Source organism: Momordica charantia (assembly GCF_013281855.1).
Source record: "Momordica charantia cultivar OHB3-1 chromosome 5 unlocalized genomic scaffold, Mcharantia_2.0 BLBB01000005.1, whole genome shotgun sequence".
Classification (NCBI taxonomy): Eukaryota; Viridiplantae; Streptophyta; class Magnoliopsida; order Cucurbitales; family Cucurbitaceae; genus Momordica; species Momordica charantia.
In genome coordinates, this window is record NW_028275163.1 from 16,615,196 (window position 1) to 16,638,246 (window position 23,051).

The window sequence follows — 23,051 nt, forward strand, 5'->3', positions numbered from 1 at the left end:
ATAACATAACATTTTAAATAATACTTTTTCGACCCAACTTTAATTATTCTCAATAGGAAATATGACAAAAATAAGAGAGATGGTATACATCTCAACTTTATTCTAAACAATGTACGTTGGGCATCACTTTAGATTTTCAAAAAATTAATGTATTAAATTCCTATAGACACTTGTGGGTATCTTTACATTTCCACAACTTCGACATTGATATAAAAGGATAAATCGACATTTTCCTTATATAGTAAAAAATCAATGACGATTATAGACATAATATTAATAATAAAAAAATATTTCACTATTTTAACTTATTACAAAATAGTAAAATATTTATTTGTTCATTTGAATACTTGTTTTTTATGATTTCCAAAGAAAATGTCTATTTATATGGATGTTTTATCGATTATTCTATTAACATTTTCGTTCAACCTTTCTATCAACATTAATGTTTAAAACCCTATTAAAAAAAAACCTTTATTCCAAACTTACATTTATTGATAATGATAACATACAAATACAAGTGGATTGAATACCATATGAATTCGAAAAACCAAACACATAAAAAGAAGTAAATTTGCCAATGAAAGTGAATGGTTGTTTAATAATAAGGTCAAATCTTTCTGACCCCTGCCTTTTTCGTGTGCTTTCATGACTGTCTCCTATCCCTTCCTTCTCCCTCCCAAATTACAACGTTTTGTCTCGTTCAACTAATGAGAGGGTTAAAAATTATTTCAAAGCAAAAATAAATTAAATGGCAAAAGACTCCAAATAAAGAAAAAATCTTATATTTTCAGTTAAGTTTTTAACTTTTTTCAGAGAAATAAGGAGAGTAGACGGTGCAGAACATGGAAATAGACCCAACATATCTATTTTTAGAAGGTTCTGTAATACCACAACTTTTTATTTTGAACCAATACATAAGATTATTAATATTAGTAATAATAAATATTTGAAAAATGTTACAAGGGGTTAGAATTCAGAATTTATTTTCATTTATTACTCATGAAAGGTTTTGGTTGGAAACTGGAATAAATTGATGAAATTATAGATGCCACTATAAATATTATTTATGACAGCTCTACAGGACTTTTTGTATTGGTTTAATTTATTTAAAAATGAGCTTAGCTGGGCAGTAATTGGCACCTATCTCGAGGTCATGAGTTCGACTCTCCCCACTCCCACTTATATATGATAATATTGAATCTTCATATTTGTTCCAGGCCTACCAATAATAGAAATTACATCTATAATGATCATAAAGAGGTAAAAAAAAATAGTAAATTTATAATAAGAAATTGTGTTTAGTATATGGTACCATGAAATGCTGTTTATAAAGTTCTTGTAGGCATCAATCTCGTCCAACTCTTGCAATAAAGTATTCAAGAGTGAAAGAACATTTTGGGTTCTATTTTTATCTCTAAGAATATGTAGAAGTGGCAGTGATCGGAGGTGGTGCATCAAGGGCAAGGGTTTTTACTCTCTGAAGACAGGAGACTTTGTTTTGATCTATTATTTAATCTAGAATGTTGAAAGATCTGCTTGGTCGTCGAGTGGAGAGGATAAAGCATACGGAAGAGGAGAAATGAAAGCATTTTGAAATAGGAGACAATGTGATTTCTTAGTTTGATCACAATACTTTGGCTTCTAAGATCCTCATGACAAGATTCGTCAATATTGAAATTTTCAAACAAATGATCCAACGCATTTGGAATGTGAATGAAATGAAGATAAAGGGAGCGGGAAAGAACGTTTTTGTTTGTCAATACAAAAACTCCAAAGATTTGAGAAGGGTGTGGTGAGTGATGACCCATGGTTTTTTGATAAAGGTGTGCTATCTTTTAAGCAGCTACAGCAGATACAAGTATTGCCAAAATAGAATTCAAGTATGTATCTTTTTTGGTCAATTTACATGATCCCTCTATCAGGTTTCTCGAGGGTCTCGCCAATAGCAATTGGGAATTTAATTGGTAATTCTGAGCAAGTTGATGCCGATGAAGATGGTCATTGCTGGGGAGAAACTCTTAGAATTCGATGTGAGGAAACCACTTTGACGGGGAGTCCTTATCAAGGTCTTTTCCATGGCGGACGAGTGATGGATCCCCACAACATATGAAGAATTATCGCACTTCTGCTATAGATATGAGAAGTTGGATCATATCTCAAAAGATTGCGAAGACCACCAATAAGATGAGGAAAATCTGACTCAATATGGTCCCTAGCCATGAGAAATGTCGCAAACTCATAAATGTTTAATGAGTACAGAATATAAGAAAGAAAACAGACGTGGGAGAGGTAGGGGAAGAGGGAGTAGAACCTCATCGCATGGAGAAATTTCTAATGACAACTCAGCTAATGTTTGCAGTCAATTTTTCTTCTTTAACCGAGTTCACTGCTGCTCACGTGGGTGATGACTAAGATCATTAGTCTCCAGCTCTTTTTCCTCATTTGAATATTTACAACATTACCCCTGATTGGGTTTATGCCGGCTGTAGGAGTTTGTTATTTTGATCAAAATTGGTTATCCATATCAGTAATGGGAGCTCCACTCACAGAGTCTGGATCCTTCTAACGGGAAGCATGTAAAATCCCTTTCTTGTTATAAACCTTAGATTTTAGGGCTAAAATATGACGGAATGACAAATGAGACGACGACTTTGCCCCTGATAACTTTGTAATGTCATATTTTCTCCAATGTTTCAGAGAACAAATGTTCCTATTTTTAGACTTCTTGTGCTCTTATGTTTGATTTCGAGTAACGCATAGCCTTAGAGACGTGAATATAAAAGCTACCGTCATTCGTATATAGAAAGAGACGAATGGAGACCAGACTTTATAAATGAGATTTCCAATTATGACAATGGACACACGTCTCAAAGATGTGGTTCAAATTTGTAGGCTATAATAGAGAATGGATACACAAAACTACCTTTCAAACATAATACTGAGATCAAAGTGAAATTTTTCAAAATACATAAGAAACTATGCATAATATTTTCGAACATGATCTGAGTTGACTGGATTTAAAAATTCACTGCTATCCATGTTGGCCAGAACTAGTGCTCTTCCGGAAAAAGCCTTTTTCACCACAAAGGGTCCTTTATAATTTGGGGTTCATTTGCCTCGATGATCTTTCTGTAATGGGAGAATTCTTTTTAGAACTAAATCTCCATCTCTAAACCTTCTTGGGTGCACCTTCTTGTCATAGGCTTTCATCATTCTTCTTTGATAAAGTTGTCCTCTGCATAATGTCGTCAACCACTTTTCTTCTACAAAATTTAGCTGCTCATAATGCCTTTAGACCTACTCAGCCTCTTGTAACTTAGCTTCCATGATAACTCTCAATGATGGAATTTCTACTTCAACAGGGAGAACAGCTTCCATACCATAAACTAATGAAAATGGCATTGCCCCAGTTGAAGTACGGACTGAGGTGCGATAACCATGTAAGGCAAACAGAAGCATTTCATGTCAGTCTCTGTAAGTTACAGTCATCTTTTCAATTATTCTTTTTATGTTTTTGTTGGCGGCTTCCACTACATTATTCATCTTAGGTCGATAAGGGGTTGAGTTGAGATGCTTGATCTTAAACACAACAGGATGCAAAATGATTCACACAACAGGAAGGAATAGACTATGATGAGACTTTCTCGCTTGTTGTGAGGTTTACATCTATAATACTCATTCTAGCCATAGTCGCCAGGTTTAGATTTGGAATTACATCAAATGGGTGTAAAAACAACATTTCTGAATGGTGAATTAGAAGGAGAAATTTACATGCAGCAAACCATCAGTTTTGTTACCAAAAGACAAGAAGATAAAATATGTAAATTAATGAGGTCAATTTATCGCCTTAAACAATCTTCGAGATATTGGTACATCAAATTTCACCAAGTAATCATCTCATCTGATTTTCATATGATCGATAAGGACCACTATGTGTATGTTAAAACAAACAAAGATAAGTTTGTGATTCTTTCACTATATGTGGATGACATATTGTTGGCTGGAAAAGATAAGGACTATGTGTTAGCCATTAAGGAATGGTTATTCTCAAACTTTCAAATGAAAAATAGGGTGAGGAGACTTATATACTTAGAGTTAAGATTGAAAGAGATCGCTCCAAAAGGATGTTAGCCATGTCACAAGGCCAATACATCCAGAAATTTCTTGAAAGGTTTAATATGCAAGACTGCAAACTCATTGATACTCTTATCGCCAAAGGCGAAAATTTGAGTCAAAGAATGTGTCCTACGACTCCTGAGGAAATAGAGCTCATGAGAAAAGTTCCTTACCAGAGTGCTATTGGAAGCTTCATGTATGTTATGATATGTACGAGACCAGATATCTGGTTTGTCATTGGAATGATAAGTAGATACCAGTCAAACCTTGGCCAACCCCATTGGAAGACTGTTAAGAGAATACTTCGATATCTCAAAGGCACTATGAATTATTCGCTGTGATATCAGGGAAACAATTCAGAATTAGAAAGCTACTCGAACGGTGATTAGGGAGGAGATATGGATGAAAGAAAATCCACCTCGGGATATGTCTTCTAACTCAATAATGGAGCAATATCTTGGAGTAGCAAGAAACAAACTTGTATAGCCTTGTCTACAATGGAAGCTGAATTTGTTGCACTTTCAGTGGCGGTACAAGAAGCAGTATGGCTTAAGAGATTTTTAAGTCATTTGAGATTTAAAGAAAGTGCACCTGACTCACTATTAGTAAACTGTGATAGTCGGGCTGCTATAACTTTCACGAAGAATCTCAAATATCACTCTAAGATAAAACACACAGATATCAAATACAATTTTGTTAGAAATATGATTGCACAAAAGGAAGTAAATGTGCAATATATATCAACGAGCAACATGGTTGCGAACCACTTTACTAAACCTATTCCTAGAGATGTATTTAATAGCCACATTAAATCTTTAGAATTGCGAAGGCTTTAAGTTTGTATTTCTGAACAAATTGTATTGTGTATTTTAAACTATGAAATAAAGTTTTGTACTTTATTATGCAAACACAAAAAATGTTTAGTACATCTAATGAGAAGTATGTCAGACAGTAGATTGGCTTTCTCACACGAGCAATCGCTTCTATGACTTGCGTGTCAATTAGAAATGAGATAATTTTAAGCAATTTTATTGTTGTAGTAGTACAATGAAATATGAGAGTAAGTGCTAGCTTAAAATGAGATATCATCTTGATATGTGATCAAGATGAGATCATATAATGATCGAAGGTGACAAATCTCATTATTCTCGTTAAACTATATTTGAATGTAAGATAGAAATCCTGTTATCATTAGTTGATAAATTATTAAGGTAGATCAGTTGTGGACTCAAGTTAAATATTAAGTATATCTGAACTATCATTTATACAGTATTTAGTTGAGACATACACTCTAACGAGATAGAGTAAAATATTGTACTACGTGTGCACAATTTGACCACCAAAGGTAGCTGAAGTTAATTGATCTACTTCTTCGTTGTGTGAGACCTGTGAGATTAACAAATCTCCACAAGTACCCTTATGACCTTTTGGATAAAATTTGGAAGTTCTATTGCAATGTTAGCATTTTTAGGGAGGTTGCCAATGGTCATGAATTATTTGATCTAATGGGACCTACCTAGAAAGCAGTTGTTTAGGAATGGAAATCTTTTAGGAAAGAGAAGATCATTTCGAGTGTCATATTATAGTGTATTCACAAGTCGACCAATTATATTTTTGTAATATAATTGTGAATACACACATATACGAAATTAATATTTCGAAAGAGATCATGAGTTGTGATAAATATGACTAAAAGACTCTAGGGCACTTTATACCAACTCTACTCACTTATTCAAGTTACTTTACATACTTAACCGTTCTAAAGTGACTCACTTTCGAAATTAAAGTATGACGGTCACACAATCTATTTTTCTTGTATAATTCTGATATTAGTGAACTAAAATGTGTTTCATGTTTTTGAGACATTAAAAGAGTCCCATAAGAAGATGAGACATAGTCTTTTTTTGGTTCGCCCATAATGAAAGTACATTATGTGCGAGTGGGAGATGTAGGATTTATTAAAATACAAATCAAATTCAAATTTCCCCTAAAACCTCTCCTCTCTCTCTCTAACTTTATCTATGTGAGTGTGGGATACGAGGTGTGTCTTATTCCTGGAGAAAACAGAGAGAAAGAATTCTGGTAGACGGAATTTCTACCCGTGAAACACAGAGACATTAAGGTTCGCAAATTCTTCACCACTTGAAGAATTCAGGTTGTGAAACGTGACTTTTTCCGTTCATGATTGATCTCTGATAGCTACTTGGTTTTCGTGGATTCCGCTGACACTACAAATGTTAGTATCCAATCCCACGAAAAACTCAACATATAAACATAATTCATTAGCAAGATGTATTTATATATTCAAAATTTTGTTTGTTGAAGAATTTTTTAGACAATATTAACAATCTAGTATTTTTTAAATAAAAATGACATTAGTTCTTTTTTTAACAATTTAAATAGGAACGAAGGCAAAGGATGTTGCTCTTTTTCTTTTTCAGGATAAATGGGTGCCCTATGTATGCGGGAGCTTAAAAAAAGCAGTCCAACATAATATAGAGAATTTATAATTTTTCTATTAGAAATACAAAAATTTAAAGGAGTAAAAACAATTATAGTCGTTTAATATAAGTCATTTGAAAAAATGCCAAACACTTTCAATTTAGAGGAATGGCAAACTTAAAAATGAGAAGATCTCTACTATGTACTTTTAATAATAGAATAATTCAAATATTTTACCAACCAATTTTTAGGAGAATTATAATAACAAAATTAAGGAAAATAATATTAGTTAAATTAAAATCTAAACAAAAAATTTATTATCGAAAATTATACTCAAAATACAAGATTTAAACAATAACATCATTATTGAAAATGACTAAGATAGAAGTTGAATGGAACAAAGACATGAATGAATTGAACATATAAGGTGTATTTTTGTAACACAATTAATACAAAAATATAATAAAAATACTCACCTTAAATCAATAGAAACTCAAGTCTATATTGTTGGTCTTTCTCTCATTTATCCTCCGCCACCCGTCGCCCCACCTACAACCAGCTTTGTCACCCCGCTTGATTTTTACCTCCTTTGCGTTACCCTCATTCCTTCAATCTTGAACGACTCGATTCCAATTGCACTGTCTGACGGTGCCTTCTTAGATTTTGTCACCAAAACTATCTCCCCCTCAATTTCAGTCTCCTATTCCCACGTGGTGCGCTGTCTCTTCTATGAGTTACTTATATATATATAGAGGTGAGATACATGATTACTAGAATCTAGGTGAGAACAAATATAGTCATATAAAATAAGCAATTTCAAAAAATGGACATCAACTTTCAGTTTCGAAGAATGACCAATGTAAAAATTGTAAGATAGTCTATTAATTCTTTAGGTATGAAATTATCCTCTCATGATTTTAAAAATGAATCTATTATTTTTCTTCTATGGGAGAATGCTACCTATATTTTTTTCCTAATAATTCAAATATTTTGACAATCTTACTATATTTTTTAATTAAAATATTTTTCCAACCAATTTTCCGGAGAATCATACTAATAAGGAAAAATACTATTTAAATTAAAATCTAAAACAAAATTTAAACAAAAAAAATTAATTATTGAAAATTATACTAAAAATACAAGATTTAAACAATAAAATAATTATTGAAAATGACCCAAGATGGAAACAAATACAGTAAACATGTTAGATTCCATCGTCAAAATTGTCTCCCCCTCAATTTCAGTCTCTTTTCTCCACTTTCGACTTTGATCGTATCTCACTTAGTGCGTTATATATATTTTTATATATATATATATATATAAGTAACATAGATGATTACTAGACGAAAAAATTGAAGTGACAAAAATAATGAGAGATAGTAACCAAAAACAAATTTGAGAATTTAAGAGAGTACTATTTTGATTTTGAAAATAATAACGAAATAAAAATGGTAAGAGGATAAAAATCAAATCTTTAAAACAGTTAGAAAAATACAAATAGATATTTTTTTATTAACAAATATCATTTTCAAAACTGAGTGACAGGGACACCAACCATAAATTCTCAAATTTAAAACCCACAAATAAGGATTTGGCCCTTTTCTTGGTTGAATATGTCCATTTGACTATAATTTAAATATTAGAATTTGGTAGGAAATTCTCAATGAACAAATGGGTTGGATAAATTTAATTCATTTATATAGATTCTAACATAAATAAAGAAAAGAGGGGAGAGACACACAAAGGGAAAATGAAGAATAAACAGCCCTCTACAGAGGCCAATCAAATATGAACCAAATATTCTTTCTGGTGACTGATGAGGTGATAAAAAAACTCAGCTTACTTGCTAATTGAACAAAGGCACAATATTTTCTACAAAAGGAACACAAAAAGAATTATTACTCAACCGTCTGGCTTTCCTATCTTTCTAATAAACAATCTCCAATCCTTCTTCATATCACTCTGATAATCGCAAAATAACAAATTGTCGTCGTCATCGTCGGGGTGATTCCATACCCTTGCTTCTCCATACAATTTCAATCATCTATACCTCCGTTTGGCTTCTCCATACGCGACAACTCCGAGAACTGTTATTGTGTAACCACCAATTCCGATGACTGTGACGGGATTTCTAAACAGAAGAATGGAGATGACAACGGCTACCGCTCCTTTTGCATTGCCCAAGACCTGGTAAAAACAGATTTTTGGAACAGATGATTATGAGAATGAAACTACTGTCAAACTTCACAAAAACTTCTCAACAGATCATAGCAGCATTTAAAACCATCACCCATGGAAAGTTTCTCATCCAAACTGACTAATGGCTTTGGAGTTGGAATGACTAGTTTTACATGCTATCTATCAAGTGTCGAGGAATGTGATGTAGCTGGAGCTGGATGTTCATTAAATTTTCAATGATAATTTTATTTTAAATCGTTTATGTTCTCCAGGTTTTTTAAGAAGGTTTACTAGAAAGATAAGAAAATATAAGAATATAGTTTTTTTTTTATTATTCTTTTCAACAATTACATGCAGTATACACTTTTAAGATTAAATTCTCCTTTTTCTTTTTAACTAAAATTAGTTATAGATGATTGAACCATAGCTTATTTATAAAAATTACATGCAGTATAATTGTTTTCAAGTTTAACTAAGATTTCAAGAGTGTTTCAAAAAAGCAGAAAATTAAATAAATAAAATAAGGTATAAGCAGATTTCACAAGCATAGTTTTTTTAGAAGTAAAAATCCAGAAACAAAAATCACCACCAAACGGAACCTTAAGGTGAGAAAAATTTTTAATTTAGAATAAAGAACACATTCAATAATTTACTAAAATGAGTGCATCGTTTGTTCTTAATATAAACAAAGTAGTATCAAGCAAGCTTTCTTCCTTTCCAACACTGCAAAAGTTTTCAGTGATTAGAAATTTTCAGGCTATTAAAACTATGATGAAGTGTTTAACGTTACAATATCTGGTATCATAAAATCCATAAGATGTTCATTGTGCTTATTTTTCTACACTATAAGGGGAAAGCAGGATCGCCTACTCTTTATTTGGAAGGCCACTTTGAAAATAAACATTAGATTTCCAACTCCTCTAGATTGGTGATCGCGATTTATTCTTGCCCAGGGCTTTGGGCCACTCTTGAGAAAGTAGATCTCATAGAGTACAGTATATCTAGTGCCAATTTCTCCGTTATTATAAATAGGAAACTTAAAAGGCAAAATTCAAGCTCTTAGCGGTATCCAATAATGGGATCCTTACCTCAATGGTCCTCTATTGACGATAAAGGGCTTTAAAAGGGCATGGATGACATCATTCTCTTATCCTCTCTTTGACAAGCAGTGCATAAACATGATAGGAATGGTCCTCGAGAGGGTAATTAGATTATTAATAGAATAGTAAGGGTATGTTAGTAATTAGATAAAAAAATTTTAGGGAGAGTTGTTATAAATAGAGTGAAGGAAAAGGATGAAGGTAGGCAATTAGTGAGTGTGGTTTGGCCTTGAGTGATCTCAAGAGGAGAAGGTCCAAATATCTCGAATGACTTGGGGATTATTGTAATCATTTCCATTTATCTTTCCATCTATTTTAGCTATTTGGATTCTATCCTAACATTTTTATCAACATTATCACCATCTTTGGGAGAACTGTTCCAAAATCAATTAAGTAAAATCAGAAGAATTGGGTATCAATTGTGTGGACACACACATCGGGTAACCCGCTTTAACCCATTTTGTGGAAGAAGTATTGCAATCTCCTTCCTTGACCCATTCACCTTGGCTTTTTGTCTCCAATTCATCCCTTCTCTCCTAATGAGTATTTCAAAGTCCCCTTTGAGAGTGTGACCTTTCCTCCCTATTCCTCCTCTCTTAAAGTTTCCCAAAGTCTCTCACTCATCTAAGGCTTCGATCCGAGGAATAATTTCCAGTTTTCGAGTTCTGAGGTCCCCAAACATCCTCCTAGTCTACTTTCAACTTGGGTTTGAGGGACTTAACCACCCATCTCTCAAAGAAGATTCATAGGGTGGGTGCACTTCAGTAATTTTTTTTTTTTTCCTTTAAAACAAAGCAAACTCTTCATTGAGACAAATGAAAATAAAATTACATATACAAGTGCATATAAAAAATATACAAGTGCATATATAAAACTAGCCCAAAAGATGGAGCCCTCCAAAAGAAAAGGCCTCCAATCCAAAATAATAAAACCTAACTGATAATTACAAAACAACTTCGAAACAGACCCCATAAAGAAACGTTATATAGAATGAGATCCCAAATAGACTCCCGACCTCTCTCCACCATTAAAGATTATGTTGTTTCTCTCAATCCATATCTCCCACAAGATAGCGAAGAAATAAGCCTACCACAAAAAACTCCCTTCTGACAAAAAGGAGGGAACAAAAGCACTTCCTCCTGCCCCACAATCCCTATTGTGTACCCAAGCCATCTCAAAAATATCAAAAAGCAGCCCCCAAATATCCCGGGAGAACTAACAATGCCACAAGATGTGATCAAGATCCTATGAAGCATTTTTGCAAAGCAAGCCCCATTGCGGCCCCAAATAGAAAGTAAAACTCCTTTGAATGTGATCCAGGGTATTGACTTTCCCAAGTAAGACCTGCCACACGAAAAACTTTATCTTCTTTGGAATTTTCACTTTCCAAAGCGAGGCAAACAACGGGGCGGGGAGCAGAGGAACACAAAAGCTGAAAGAAAGAACTACAATAGAACCCCTTAGATGGACTAGGGACCAAGCTCGAGAATCCTTCATATCTCGAAAAACAGGAGCATCCTCGAGCAAAAGGAGCAACTCAGCAGCTTTCCGAGACTCTCTATCAGTCAAAGACCACCAAGGCCTAAGGAAATAGACAACCTGCCTCCCTTAATTCGAGCACCGAGGCCATAGAATGTAACCTCCTATCAAATAAAAGATAAAGACGAAGGGAATAAAGAACAAAGAGGTTTACCACCCACCCAATGGTCTTCCTAGGAGTAGGTCTCATTACCATCTCCAACTACACAAGTCAAAAATTGGGAAAAGAAAGGAAAACTAGAGGAAATAACTTTTCAGGTGTTACGAGCACTAACCTTAATTAAGCCCACATTCTAAGACCCAATCACGATACGATAATCCTATGCCAGAATGTACTGAGCTCTTGAAAGAACCGCCACAACCATTTAGCCAATAACGTGTCATTCCTATATCTCAAGTTCCCAATGCCGAGACCCCTCGCCTCCAACGGCTTGGAAACAACGCTCCAATTAACTAAGTGAGCTCCACCTCCTTCGTCCACCGCCTCCCAAAGGAGATCTCTCATAATTTTCTCCAAGCTCTCACTAATTGAAAGTAGGACTTTAAAAAGATAGAGGTAGTACGTTGGAAAAGTGTTAATCTCCCTCCATTAAAGAAAAAAGTCTTTCTCCACAGGGAAAGATGCTTTTGGATCTTCTCCATCACAAAAGCCAGAAGGAAAAACTCTTAGGATTATGCCCCAAAGGGAGACCTAGATAGGAAGATGAGGAAGCACTCACTTCACCCCTACCAAGGAGGCCCACTAGAGAAGCTTGGAGAAATCACAATTAATACCCAAAAGCGAACTCTTGCCTCTATTGATCTTCAGCCTAGAGATGGCCTCAAAGAACGACAGAAGGTTGTTCAAATTACTAAAAGAGGCTTCCTTCCCCGAACAGAAAAATAGCGTATCATCAGCCAACTAAAGGTAGAAAAGACTAGTCCTCTCTCTTCCCACAACAAAGCCTTCTAAAACCACTCTTTTCCACACCTGAAGAGGCCAACTTACTCAGATTATCCACCAGAAGGATGAAGAGAAATGGAGACAGAGGATCTCCTCATCTCAAAGCTCTAGGGGCTGAAATCTTTTCCCCTAGGCCTCCCATTTACGAAGATGGAAAAGTTAACCGACCTTATACAGTTCCAAATCCATAATCTCTATTTAGAATTGAAACCTTTCTTCCATAGCACTTTATCCAAAAAGTCTCAACCAACATGATCATACGCTTTCTCGAAGTCCACCTTAAAAATGACAACCTCCTGTTTTCTTTTCCTATAATCTTCAATCTCATTGGCGATGAACACGTGATCCAAAATTTCTCCCAGTAATAAAGGCTCCTAGAGTTTCAAAAATGGTGACAGGAAGGAGTTTTCTAAGTCTATCGGCCATGATTTCGCAATAGTCTTATATAAACTCGTAACTAAGTTGATAGGTTGTAGTCCTTAACCTTAGTAGCATTCTCTTTTTTAGGGATTATGCAGACTTATAGGTTTTATTCATTGAGTCAATAATCTCCTTCTAGAAAAATTCCCGAAAGACTTTCAACAAGTCCTTAATCCACTCCCCAATTGTCCTGGTAAAAAGCCATAGAAAAACCATTACGCCAAAGAGATTTATTTCTGTCAAAGCCAAACATCACATCACCACCTTTCTAATCTCCTCCTAAGTAAAAGAAGCCTCCAAACCTTCTCTGTCTTCCCTCTAGGAGCGGCCTCCAATGGGGCATACAGATTCGAGAAAAACGAAACACCTCCATTTCTAACTCATTCTCTTATTTCAAAACCTCTCCATTCTCATTTAGGGGTGTTCAAGGGTTGGGTTGGGTCGGGTTAGGGGAGTTTTTTGGACCAACCCGAATTTTCGGGTTGGGCAGAATAGAGAACCGAAGGAACCGAACAAGAAGGTCAACCCAACCCAAACCAACCCTTATATTTTCGGGTTGGGTAGGGTTGGGTCGTCGGGTTGAGGCGAGAGAAGGAAGACAGTCGAACGAAAGAGGATTCAGTCAAAATTCTAAACATTTTAAGTTGCAGAAATTGATTGTTCATCGTAGAGAAAACTTTGAACTCTTCTCACTATTCACTATTCCCAGTAGCCATCATCAGAAGAGGATGAAAAGGAGGAAGAGTACGAAGAATGGAGGGAGAAGAAAGGAAGGGAGCCTAGAGAAGGGGTCGACGGATGGAGGGATAAGAGGGGAAGGGAAGACAAGAGAAGGAGAACCGATAGGGAGATGAAAGGAATGGGATGGAGGGAGGAAGACAGAGGGGGAGATGAAAGAAATGGGATGGAGGGAGGAAGACTGAGAGGGAGATGAAAGGAGTGGTGGAGACCAGAGAGGGGGAGGAAGGGAGGCGGCTGGTTAGGGTTACCTAGGTTTAATATATATATATATATGTATGTATATTAAAAAAAATAAAAATAAAGTATTATTGGGTTGGGTCGGGTCAACCCGAAAATTTTGATGCTTAACCCGAGACCCAACCCGACCCGATCGGGTTGGGAATTTTCCAACCCAACCCAACCCACGGTTGGGTTGGGTTCATCGGGTTTTTTGAACACCCATATTCTCATTTACCAACTCGACAATGACATTCTTATTCCTCCTCCAATTAGCCATGTGAAACAACTTTGTATTGCAGTCTCCATCCTTAACCCAGCTCACCTTGGTTTTCTACCTCCAACTCACATCCTCTTTAGGAAGAATCTCTTGAAAGACACCTTTCAGGGACAACCTCTCCTCCCTAAGGTCCAAAGATAAGATGCCCTACGCCTAACACCTGTCTAAGGCCTTCCATCTCTCTAAAATCTCTAATTTCCTCAATCTGATGTCTCCAAAGACAGAGAACATTCCACTCTTTCAACGTGCTCTTAACAGACTTCAATTTTCTCATTACAAGAAAACCTTCTCATCTTCTAGGAACCTCGGAACTCCACCAAAAACACCAAGAAACTTTAAAATAAGGATGAGAAAGCCACATGTTTTCAAACCTAAATGGATATTGACCTACTTAATGAAACCTAAAAGTTTAGGGGTTTGAAGAAAATGAGTAGTTATCTACGAAGCTTTAGCATAAGATAAGATATCTGGAGCTGGATTGAGAGCATAAGAAGAGCGGCTAGCTTTAATGGCTGAAACAGACAGTCCGATAGGGTGATCTGAAATTGTTCTAAAAAATGTTCCCAACCTTTCAGAGCGCATATAGTTAGTAATGTCTTCCTTTGCACCAATTTTACCAGTTTCATCACCTTTGCAAAAACATCCTTGTCATTTTAGTTCTTCCATAATGCTTTGTGTAAAAGTGATGATTTGAAAGGGTTCCGATAGATCCTTCAGAGAATCTTTCAACTATAAACAAAAACCAATTATAAGAACATCCAAAAAGCCCTTGGAACAACCAATCTCTTCAGTACTTCCACTAGATACCTACTCAAGAATAGTTGGACTTACACTCTGAACCACAAGAGTAGAGACCAAAGACTGAGAAGCCATCGATACTCTAGGCTAAAGTAGGAAAACAATCCATGTGGGATGGGCAGGGTTGAAGACAGCCATAAATCTATCTTTGCGTTTTTTAGTAATCTACCCAAATGCTAAAGATGTCAAGTCATAGTAGATGAGAAATCTTTAATAATCATTTTATAAAAAAGCCGATATCTATTACTAGCATAAGACGTAAAGAAGTAAGATGATATGTCACCTAATAAAGGGATGTTTTGGTTCGAAGTCTTGGATAGCACGATTTTGTGTAACACAAGGTTGAAAAGTTTGAATATGCAAGTTTGTACTCTAATTGTGTATAGGAACGTGGTTCAGAAGTTTGGATTTATGTAGTGTATGTTTGGTTTAGGGTTTGTAATTTGTAAAAGTTAGTATGCCGGGATGAAAGATGAATTTCTACAACTTCATTTTCTGTAGCCAGTGAAAATAACAGACCCATCCATTTGAGATAAATCAAACCATATATTAAAGTTCAAACATAGGTTAAATTTCTCAACCTACGACTATACAAATCCAACTTGTGAGCTGAACGCCTACTAAAAGATTAGCAAAAAGCCCTCCGATCGGCTTTGGATCATTAATAGAAGGAATAATACAAAATTCTATCCTATAACGTCAAGAGACAACCAATAAACACAAATCCCTTCCCAAAAATCTGTAGAAGACCCATCCAACCCCTCAAAAGTTACTCTATTACTCTCTTGCTGGAGATACCAAATGAGGCATTGATGTAACTTCTATTTGGTGGGTATTCTTGTAATGTTTTGGTTTTTCATAATTTGAATTTGACTTATCTCATATAGTTCTCAAATATCAGTGAAAAGTTTTGCTTCCTTTTTAAAAGATACAAGTAATTTGAATATGTAATTTCTTATGTTGAAGGGGATGTCTTTTTTCATTCTTTGTAACTTTTCAGTTATGAATGAAAATTTCTATTTCTTTTTTAAAGGGAAAAAAAAATGAAGCTCCTTGCAAATATAGTAAAAAATTAATAGTTAATTACAATTATAGTAATAACTTTTATGATTTGCAAATATAGCAAAAAACGTAAGTTTCGGCCCAAACAGGAAAATGGAATTATACTTATACCCTTAAAATGAGAAAAAAAATCTCACATTGATACACATAATATCAAGTATATCAATGATATACTTCATAGAATCGTATTAGGTATACTAGTTATATTAGTGATATACCTAAAATGAAGTATGTTATTGATAATTTAGTGTGACTGACTGATATACCTAAAATGAAGTATATTATTGATATACTTGATATATTAATAAGGACCATATAATGTTACTGAAATCAAAATCTTCAATCAAAAGAAGATTTATCAATGATACTAACATTAATATGAATTTATACTTCATATTATTCAAAATATATCATTTATAGAACTAATTTACCTAATGACATAATATCAAGTATGTCAGAGATATACTTAAAAACAAAACTATGATTTTAAAATTTTTGTCATATTTGCAAACCCAAAAAATTGTTGGTATATTTGAAAATATGACAAATGTTTTTGCTACCCATTTAAAATACCCAAAAAAAAAAGTCTTGGCTTCCTTTCTAAAAAGTTTACCAATGAAGATTTGGTTTATAGCATGCTTAATATTCTAGGGAATCAAGCCTTAATATTCTAGGGAATCATGCCTTCAGCTCAACATATAGAAGAGATTTTTCCAGCAAGCTATCACATCTCCTCACAAGTCTACGGGCTATAGCCACTCATTCTTTAAATATCGAGAAGAGAAGACATCTATGATTTTCATTTAGAGGAATTTTGATGTTCCCCTCTCAAAGGTTTTGCTAAAAGCCCTTTAATGTCATCTTTCACAATGCCCCGACTCACTTGGAGAAAGGATCACAGTAAAACCCCCTGAACAAAGAGTATCGTCCCTGTCCTTCAAGAAAACCACCTCCACAATAAAAGTTCTCTGATTTTTTTTTTAATGGAAGAAAAAACACAGAACTTAAACGGTGGTATGATCAATCAAGTTCAATGAAATCTCTTCATGGATTTCTGGGGACGATTGGTACAATGAAAACTATGAAATATCGGCCTGTGGCAGTAGTATACTATTAACCTTTAGCAAGAGAAGACAATCAAGAAGATATCTTACTTGGAGTGTCAGTGCGCTTGTATGTTTAGTAACCAAGAAATTCAACAGGTTTGCTGAATAAGCCATGACTGAATTTATTAGAAGAAGAAGCCACATGAATTTATGATCCCTTCCAAGTGATAAAGTAGCATCCCAAACATTTGGTTCCATAATAAGTGCTACAGGTAACAAGGCTAGAACTGCAATTGGGGACATATACAACAGCAAATTCATTGAGTTCAACTTTTCCCTGCCAACATTCAACAGACACCAAGCATATAACTATTTACTTTCTGAAGAAGGAAAGAAAGAAGCAACAGCCAGATGAAAATTGGGAGAATGAACAGAATCTTTATGATACAACATAAGCAACCTCCATTAAGATGGAAGATGTAGACCTTTTGGGACATGAACTTTATTATATTTAGATAGAGAAAATTTTATCCAATCCAATATAGAAACTTGTAGCATTCAAGTGATAATTGTGTGCATACAACATTATTAAAAAAAAATATGCATATAAACTACTCAAGAGGTAACATGATGATGGTCTCCTACATCAATTTCAAATCATTATTTCACATTTTCCTTTCCCTCTTACTTCTGAGTCAATTCCATACAAGCTTTGACTCTTCCACATTAACATGTAAACTACTCGAGAAAAATGAAGTGACATCAACCTAATTTAATTGTGAAATGAGGGAGAGTGATTCTTCAGTCAAATAATTGAATTGTCAGATGATATTTCTAATTTGAAAATTTATTAAAAAGAAAAAAGAAAGGTAGTTTACGGGAATTACAATTACCCTTCAGACGATAATAGGATACCCTGAAGAACAGACTTGAAGGCTCTTGCAGCAGTTGCACTTATGCACATAATAAATCCGAACAAGTGAAATCCTGGCTCACCCTGCCATCAGCCATAGAAAGTCTTGCAATTCCATAGAGGAAATAAAACAAAAATACATTATTATGATACAAGCCTGTTAAAACAATCAATATACGTGCATGAACAGTATTCCTTATACAATATTCTCAAATACGAATTAGTACAGTCAGTGACTACTATAGGCAACACTCCACAAAAAAACCTTGACCTTCTTTGGACAAGGGAATTTCCAAATAGATTTAACAAGGGGGAAAGGAGCTTAGGAGGAACCTCAGTAAGTTTATGGAAAGCAGAATTTGTGGTGAACTTTTTCCCTCCTAAATTGCCCACTCATTTTTGTCCTCTCCATTCCCGAACCGAAAGGAGGCCAGCATCTCCGCCAACTGAATCCAGCTGGGCATCTCATGGTCTCTCAAGCCTCTTCTTAATCCCAAATTCCAATCAGCATGCTCTTCAGACCAGCATTCCGCCACTGTTTTATCTTTTTTGTCAGACATTCTAAATAAGTCTGGGAATTGTGTTGCAAGTGGACATTCCCCCAACCATCTATCTTCCCTAAATTTGATCTTTCTCCCGTTGTTGACTTTGAATGAAATAAATTTCAAAAAGCAGTTCCTGTGCCTGGCAATGTCCCACCCAAGGGCTTCCAGAAGCCTTCCTTCTCGAGGGGGGATGGGGGAGCCAAACACAATTATCATCCCCATAAATGCTGTTGATCACCGGTTTCCATAAGGGGGCTTTTTCTTGGGTAAATTTCCATAACCATTTTTGCAGTAAAGCATCGTTTCTCTGTTGAAAAGCGCCAATCCCAAGGCCCCCATAGATCTTTGGGAGGGAAGCCCTCTCCCAATTTACTAAATGGCATTGAGGATGACAGCCCATGCCATTCCAAAAGAACTAATTATTCTCTCCATTTCGGGCGATGACCTTTAAGGGGCTTTGAAGATGGAGAAGGCATATAATGGGATAATATTCAGGACTGACGAGGCAAGAGGAAGTCCCCCCCCCCAGACAACATAAGATTCTTCCAATTTTAAGTCTTGGCCCTAAACTTGTCCACCGTAGACTCCCAAAAAGAGAACTCTTTTATACTTTCCCCCCAACGGAACCCCCAAGTACATAATTGGGAGGGAATCGGCTTCACAACCAAATTGAGAAGCTTTTCGCAGTAACCTGTTCTTGTCAACGTGGATCCCTATAAGAGACGTCTTCTCCAAATTTAAGGATAGTCCAACACCCAACATAAAAAGGTTTAGGAAAGCCCACCATCTATCCAAATTTTCTTCCTCATCTTGGCAAAAAATCAGAGTATCAACCGCGTACTGTAGGTGAGTTATCACAGTTCCTCTTTTACCAACCACAGCAATTTTCAGAAACCTCTTCTCGCAGCAAAAGTGAATGGCACGGTTAAGTGAATCTCCCACAAGCGTGAAAAGGAAAGGGGAAATAGGATCCCCTTGCCTAAGCCCCTTCTCTGCAAATATTTTCCCTCTTGGTCTTCCATTTATGATTATAGAGAAATTGACCATCGAGAGACACCCCTGCATCCACATCCTCCATCTCTTCCCAAAGCCTTTCCTTTCCAAAACCACATCTAAGTACTCCCAATCAACTTTGTTATAAGCTTTTTCTAGGTCTAGCTTGAGCAAGAAACCTTTCTTTTTCTCTGCTTTCCAATCCCCACCACTTCTGAAGCTACAAGAATTGCATCTATAATGTGACGCCCTCCACAAAGGCTGCCTAAGAATCATCAATGATAAGAGAGAGAACGTTTTTGAGTCTTTCTGCCAACACCTTCGAGATGATTTTGTACAACGATGTGATCAAGCTAATAGGTCTATACTCGTTGGCCTTGTTGGCCTGAAGCTTCTTAGGGATGAGGCATATGTAAATCTCATTTGTTCTCTTGTTGATGATGCCGCTTTGAAAAAATCTTGGAACACTTCTACTAGGTTAGGCTTCAAAATGTTCCAAGTTTTTTTAAAAACTCATTATTCATCACATCCGGACCCGGAGATTTTAAGGACCCAAGACTCTTGATGGCTTCGTAAATTTCAGTCTTGAGTGAAAGGCTCCTCCAACCAAGTACGCCAAGACGTATCGAGGGGGGTTTGATCTGTAAATAAACAATGATTTACTAATAAATGACCAATCTGTTCTTTGAATCTTTTTGGGTCCACTTGGCTCAGAGAAGTTGCTAGTTTATGATGGAGGAGGTCCTTTTCCAACCTTGATTTCGTGATAGGGAATGTGTTCTTTGGCGCTCTGCTATTTCTGTCACCTTACAGCGGATTTGGGAAGAGGATTGGTCTAGTATTAGATTCAATGCTTCCCTTTTAGCATTTGTTACTAAGGATTTCTACAACTGTTCTGCAGGTAACCTTTTTGTATAGCTGAGGCTCCTTTTGCTGGGCTGTTTTTGTTTGCCCCTTCTGTATACCTTCATTTCTCTCAATGAAAGCTAGTTTCTCATTAAAAGAAAAGTAGTAATAAAAATAAATGGCCAATCTGAAAGAGGAAGACATCACAGCTTAAGCCAATCAATCAGTACTGATAATGTTTGAGATTTGGAGTCCCATTCCTTGATAATGTAGAGCATAATATACCAAAATATTGAAATCATTAAATGCAGCAGATTATCTTAATCTTTTCATGCAGCATTCTTCCAGATCTGGCCTGCATTTACGCCACCACCCGAAGTTGATGGACAACTCACCACAATTCGACAAAAATGGTGAAGTTTCTGCTAAATTCTAAGCTCATCCTTAGGAATCTTACAAATTATTTTGAGGATGTGCAATCAAAAGATACACGAAGTAGATAAAAACAAAGAGATGGAAGAGTGATCCAAAGGGGAAAAAGAAATTGGAAACATACCCCGCTAGCGATCACAACCCCAGCAACAACAGGAACAAGAGCAGCATAAGTGATCCAAGCCTCCCTCTTAAGGGTCATCAAATAGGCAAACAGAGCGGTAAAAAACGGAGTCGTTGCACCGACGGCCTGGTTGAAGGAGACGGCGAGGTAGCGGAGGGAGACATTGCCGCCGACCACCGAGCCACAGAAGACGAGGCTGAGAGTCGCAATTTTGAGGAATTGGGACCTCGACTTGAGCATCTGGAGAGGCACAACCTTGAACAGAACAATGGAGAAGTAGCTGAGAATGGCGCACGCCGACATGTGGCACATTGTAAGGAAAATTGGGAATCTGAATCCATAATTGGAGAGCAGAAACTTGTTGAGGAGAAGAACGCCAATATTCGACGAATACCAGAAGATCACAAGAGAAACTACGAAAAGGGTCTGGTTATTGGCGGCCATTTTTACAAAATTTTTTGAAATTTCCAATCTGGGTTGCGGTTCAAATGGTGGGTGGATTTGCAGGGGAAGCTCTCATTTGAGCTGCAATGGAAAATGCAATTTCCCTTTCCTTGTGGATCGCAGGGAGGAAAAAGCAAAAGAGAAAAAAAAGGAAAAAATGTAATCTCTATTCTCTAATCTCTACAGAATCGTAGCGAGCGAGAATTCGGGAAGGAAGTTTGCAGGAGATTGAAAAAAAAAAAAAAAAAAAAAAACTGGAAACAGAGAAATTTTCTGTTTTCTGTTTATCCCGAATGTGTCAAAAAACAAATAGCAACATTTATTATTCGATGAAATGAATGTATTTAATATTTATAATCAACAAAAATGTGGAGTTTGATTATAAAAATAGCACACATATTGATTGATCTTGGAAGAACTCAATTTGCGTCGGTGGAGGTGGAGAGATGACCGTCCTTTCCTCCCGCGATCGCATCTATGCCTATGATGAACTATAGTCATGGATAAATATCCGTAACATGTCCATGTATCATGGAATATGAATATTAATCATTTTTTTATTTTTTAAAAATATTTATTTGTTAATTTCAATACTTTTTGTAATTTTTTAATTTTTTTAATTTTTACAAAAATATCAATCGACATCAATATCTTAGCATATTTTTATCGATATTTCTTTAAAATTGAGACCTGTACATTTCCATCGATACCGAAATTTAAAATTTTTATTATAGCGTAGATTTATTTTATTATCTTTTTTTACAATTTTTAAAATATTTATTTTTAATTATACTGATTTCTGAATTTTTAATCTTTATTTAAAAACAATTATTTTGATTCTTATCATGTCTATAATATATCCCAAGACTAACACGTTAATAAATCATATTATCTATTTTATATATGGCAAAAATAAAGAATCGAAATAGTTAATTTTGATTTAGAGTAAAAAGGAACAATAATAAATTTGAAGGATTATCTTAATTCCTGGTATTATTTTAGTAAAATAAAAATTTTGAAAATTGATAAACTTAAAAGTTTATCCATTAAAACAGAATTTTTTTTTTTTGAAAATAATTGAAATAGAAATTGCAATATTAATGTTATTGAGTTTTTAATCATATTTTATTCATTTTTGGTTTTTGAGATTTAAAGTAGATGTCAACTTGGTTAATGAAAATCCTTTTGGTCACTAAAGTTTGAGAAATAGTTCTAAATGGTCCATCATTTTTTACTATTAATTAACTAATATTAAAATGACGTGGCAAATTGTAATTAAATTATTTATTATAACTGCTGATGTGACAAATTATATTAATTAAATGATATATATCCGGTATGAATGACGGTATGAATGGTGATATGAGTGGCTGACGGTGGCGGCAAAGACGTCGTGTCGCTGGAAAATTGTAGGAGAAAGAGAGAGGAAGAGATGACGAGAGGAGATGAGAGAGAAAGTACTGTTGATGCTTGGACAATTCCAATTCAAATTGCCTTGGGATCTGCAACAACTTCGATGATCAGGGACTTGCAAAATCAAATTAGTCTAAACCGGTGCAACCTTAGTCACACGGACTCCGATGTCAAAGTCAGCTCAATGAACGAAGCAACTTAGTATGGAGTAACTAGTCTCTTTTTTGCCTACCTCTAAGGTTTGCTCTCCCCTTTACTTATAGTCGCTCGAGCTCTTCTAGGATTTTTTCACCACTTGACTTGTAACGGATGGCGGAGGAAATGAGACTTGTAACAAATGACGGAGGGAACAGGGAACGCCAGGCTTGGCCCATGGGCCGAGCCCTACTCGGCCTGGCCCAATTTGGGTCCGCCACTTCGTCAATTCTGTTTGCCTATCGTTTTTTCCTCCTATAACAAT

General features: G+C 35.5%; 1 protein-coding gene across 1 annotated transcript; it reads right to left on the reverse strand.

Moving 5' to 3' along the window:
* Positions 1 to 8,309: 8,309 nt before the first annotated feature.
* Positions 8,310 to 21,651, reverse strand: LOC111022943 (UDP-URONIC ACID TRANSPORTER 1). Its single transcript, XM_022300254.2, has 4 exons — positions 20,735 to 21,651; positions 17,775 to 17,878; positions 16,990 to 17,218; positions 8,310 to 8,745 (listed from the first exon to the last, which is right to left on the reverse strand). The coding sequence occupies exons 1-4, from the start codon at positions 21,176 to 21,178 to the stop codon at positions 8,599 to 8,601; spliced, it is 924 nt and encodes a 307-aa protein (XP_022155946.1). The 5' UTR covers positions 21,179 to 21,651; the 3' UTR covers positions 8,310 to 8,598.
* Positions 21,652 to 23,051: the final 1,400 nt, after the last annotated feature.

What these genes read in the sequence shown, in the direction of transcription:
- LOC111022943 (XM_022300254.2), bottom strand. Translation starts at nt 21,178, where the DNA reads ATGGCCGCCAATAACCAGACCCTTTTCGTAGTTTCTCTTGTGATCTTC. An exon ending in ATCCTATTATCGTCTGAAGG is followed by an intron (nt 17,219 to 17,774) that starts GTAATTGTAATT and finishes GAATGTTGGCAG; the next exon opens with GGAAAAGTTGAACTCAATGA. An exon ending in CAAGCGCACTGACACTCCAA is followed by an intron (nt 8,746 to 16,989) that starts GTAAGATATCTT and finishes TGTTTTTACCAG; the next exon opens with GTCTTGGGCAATGCAAAAGG.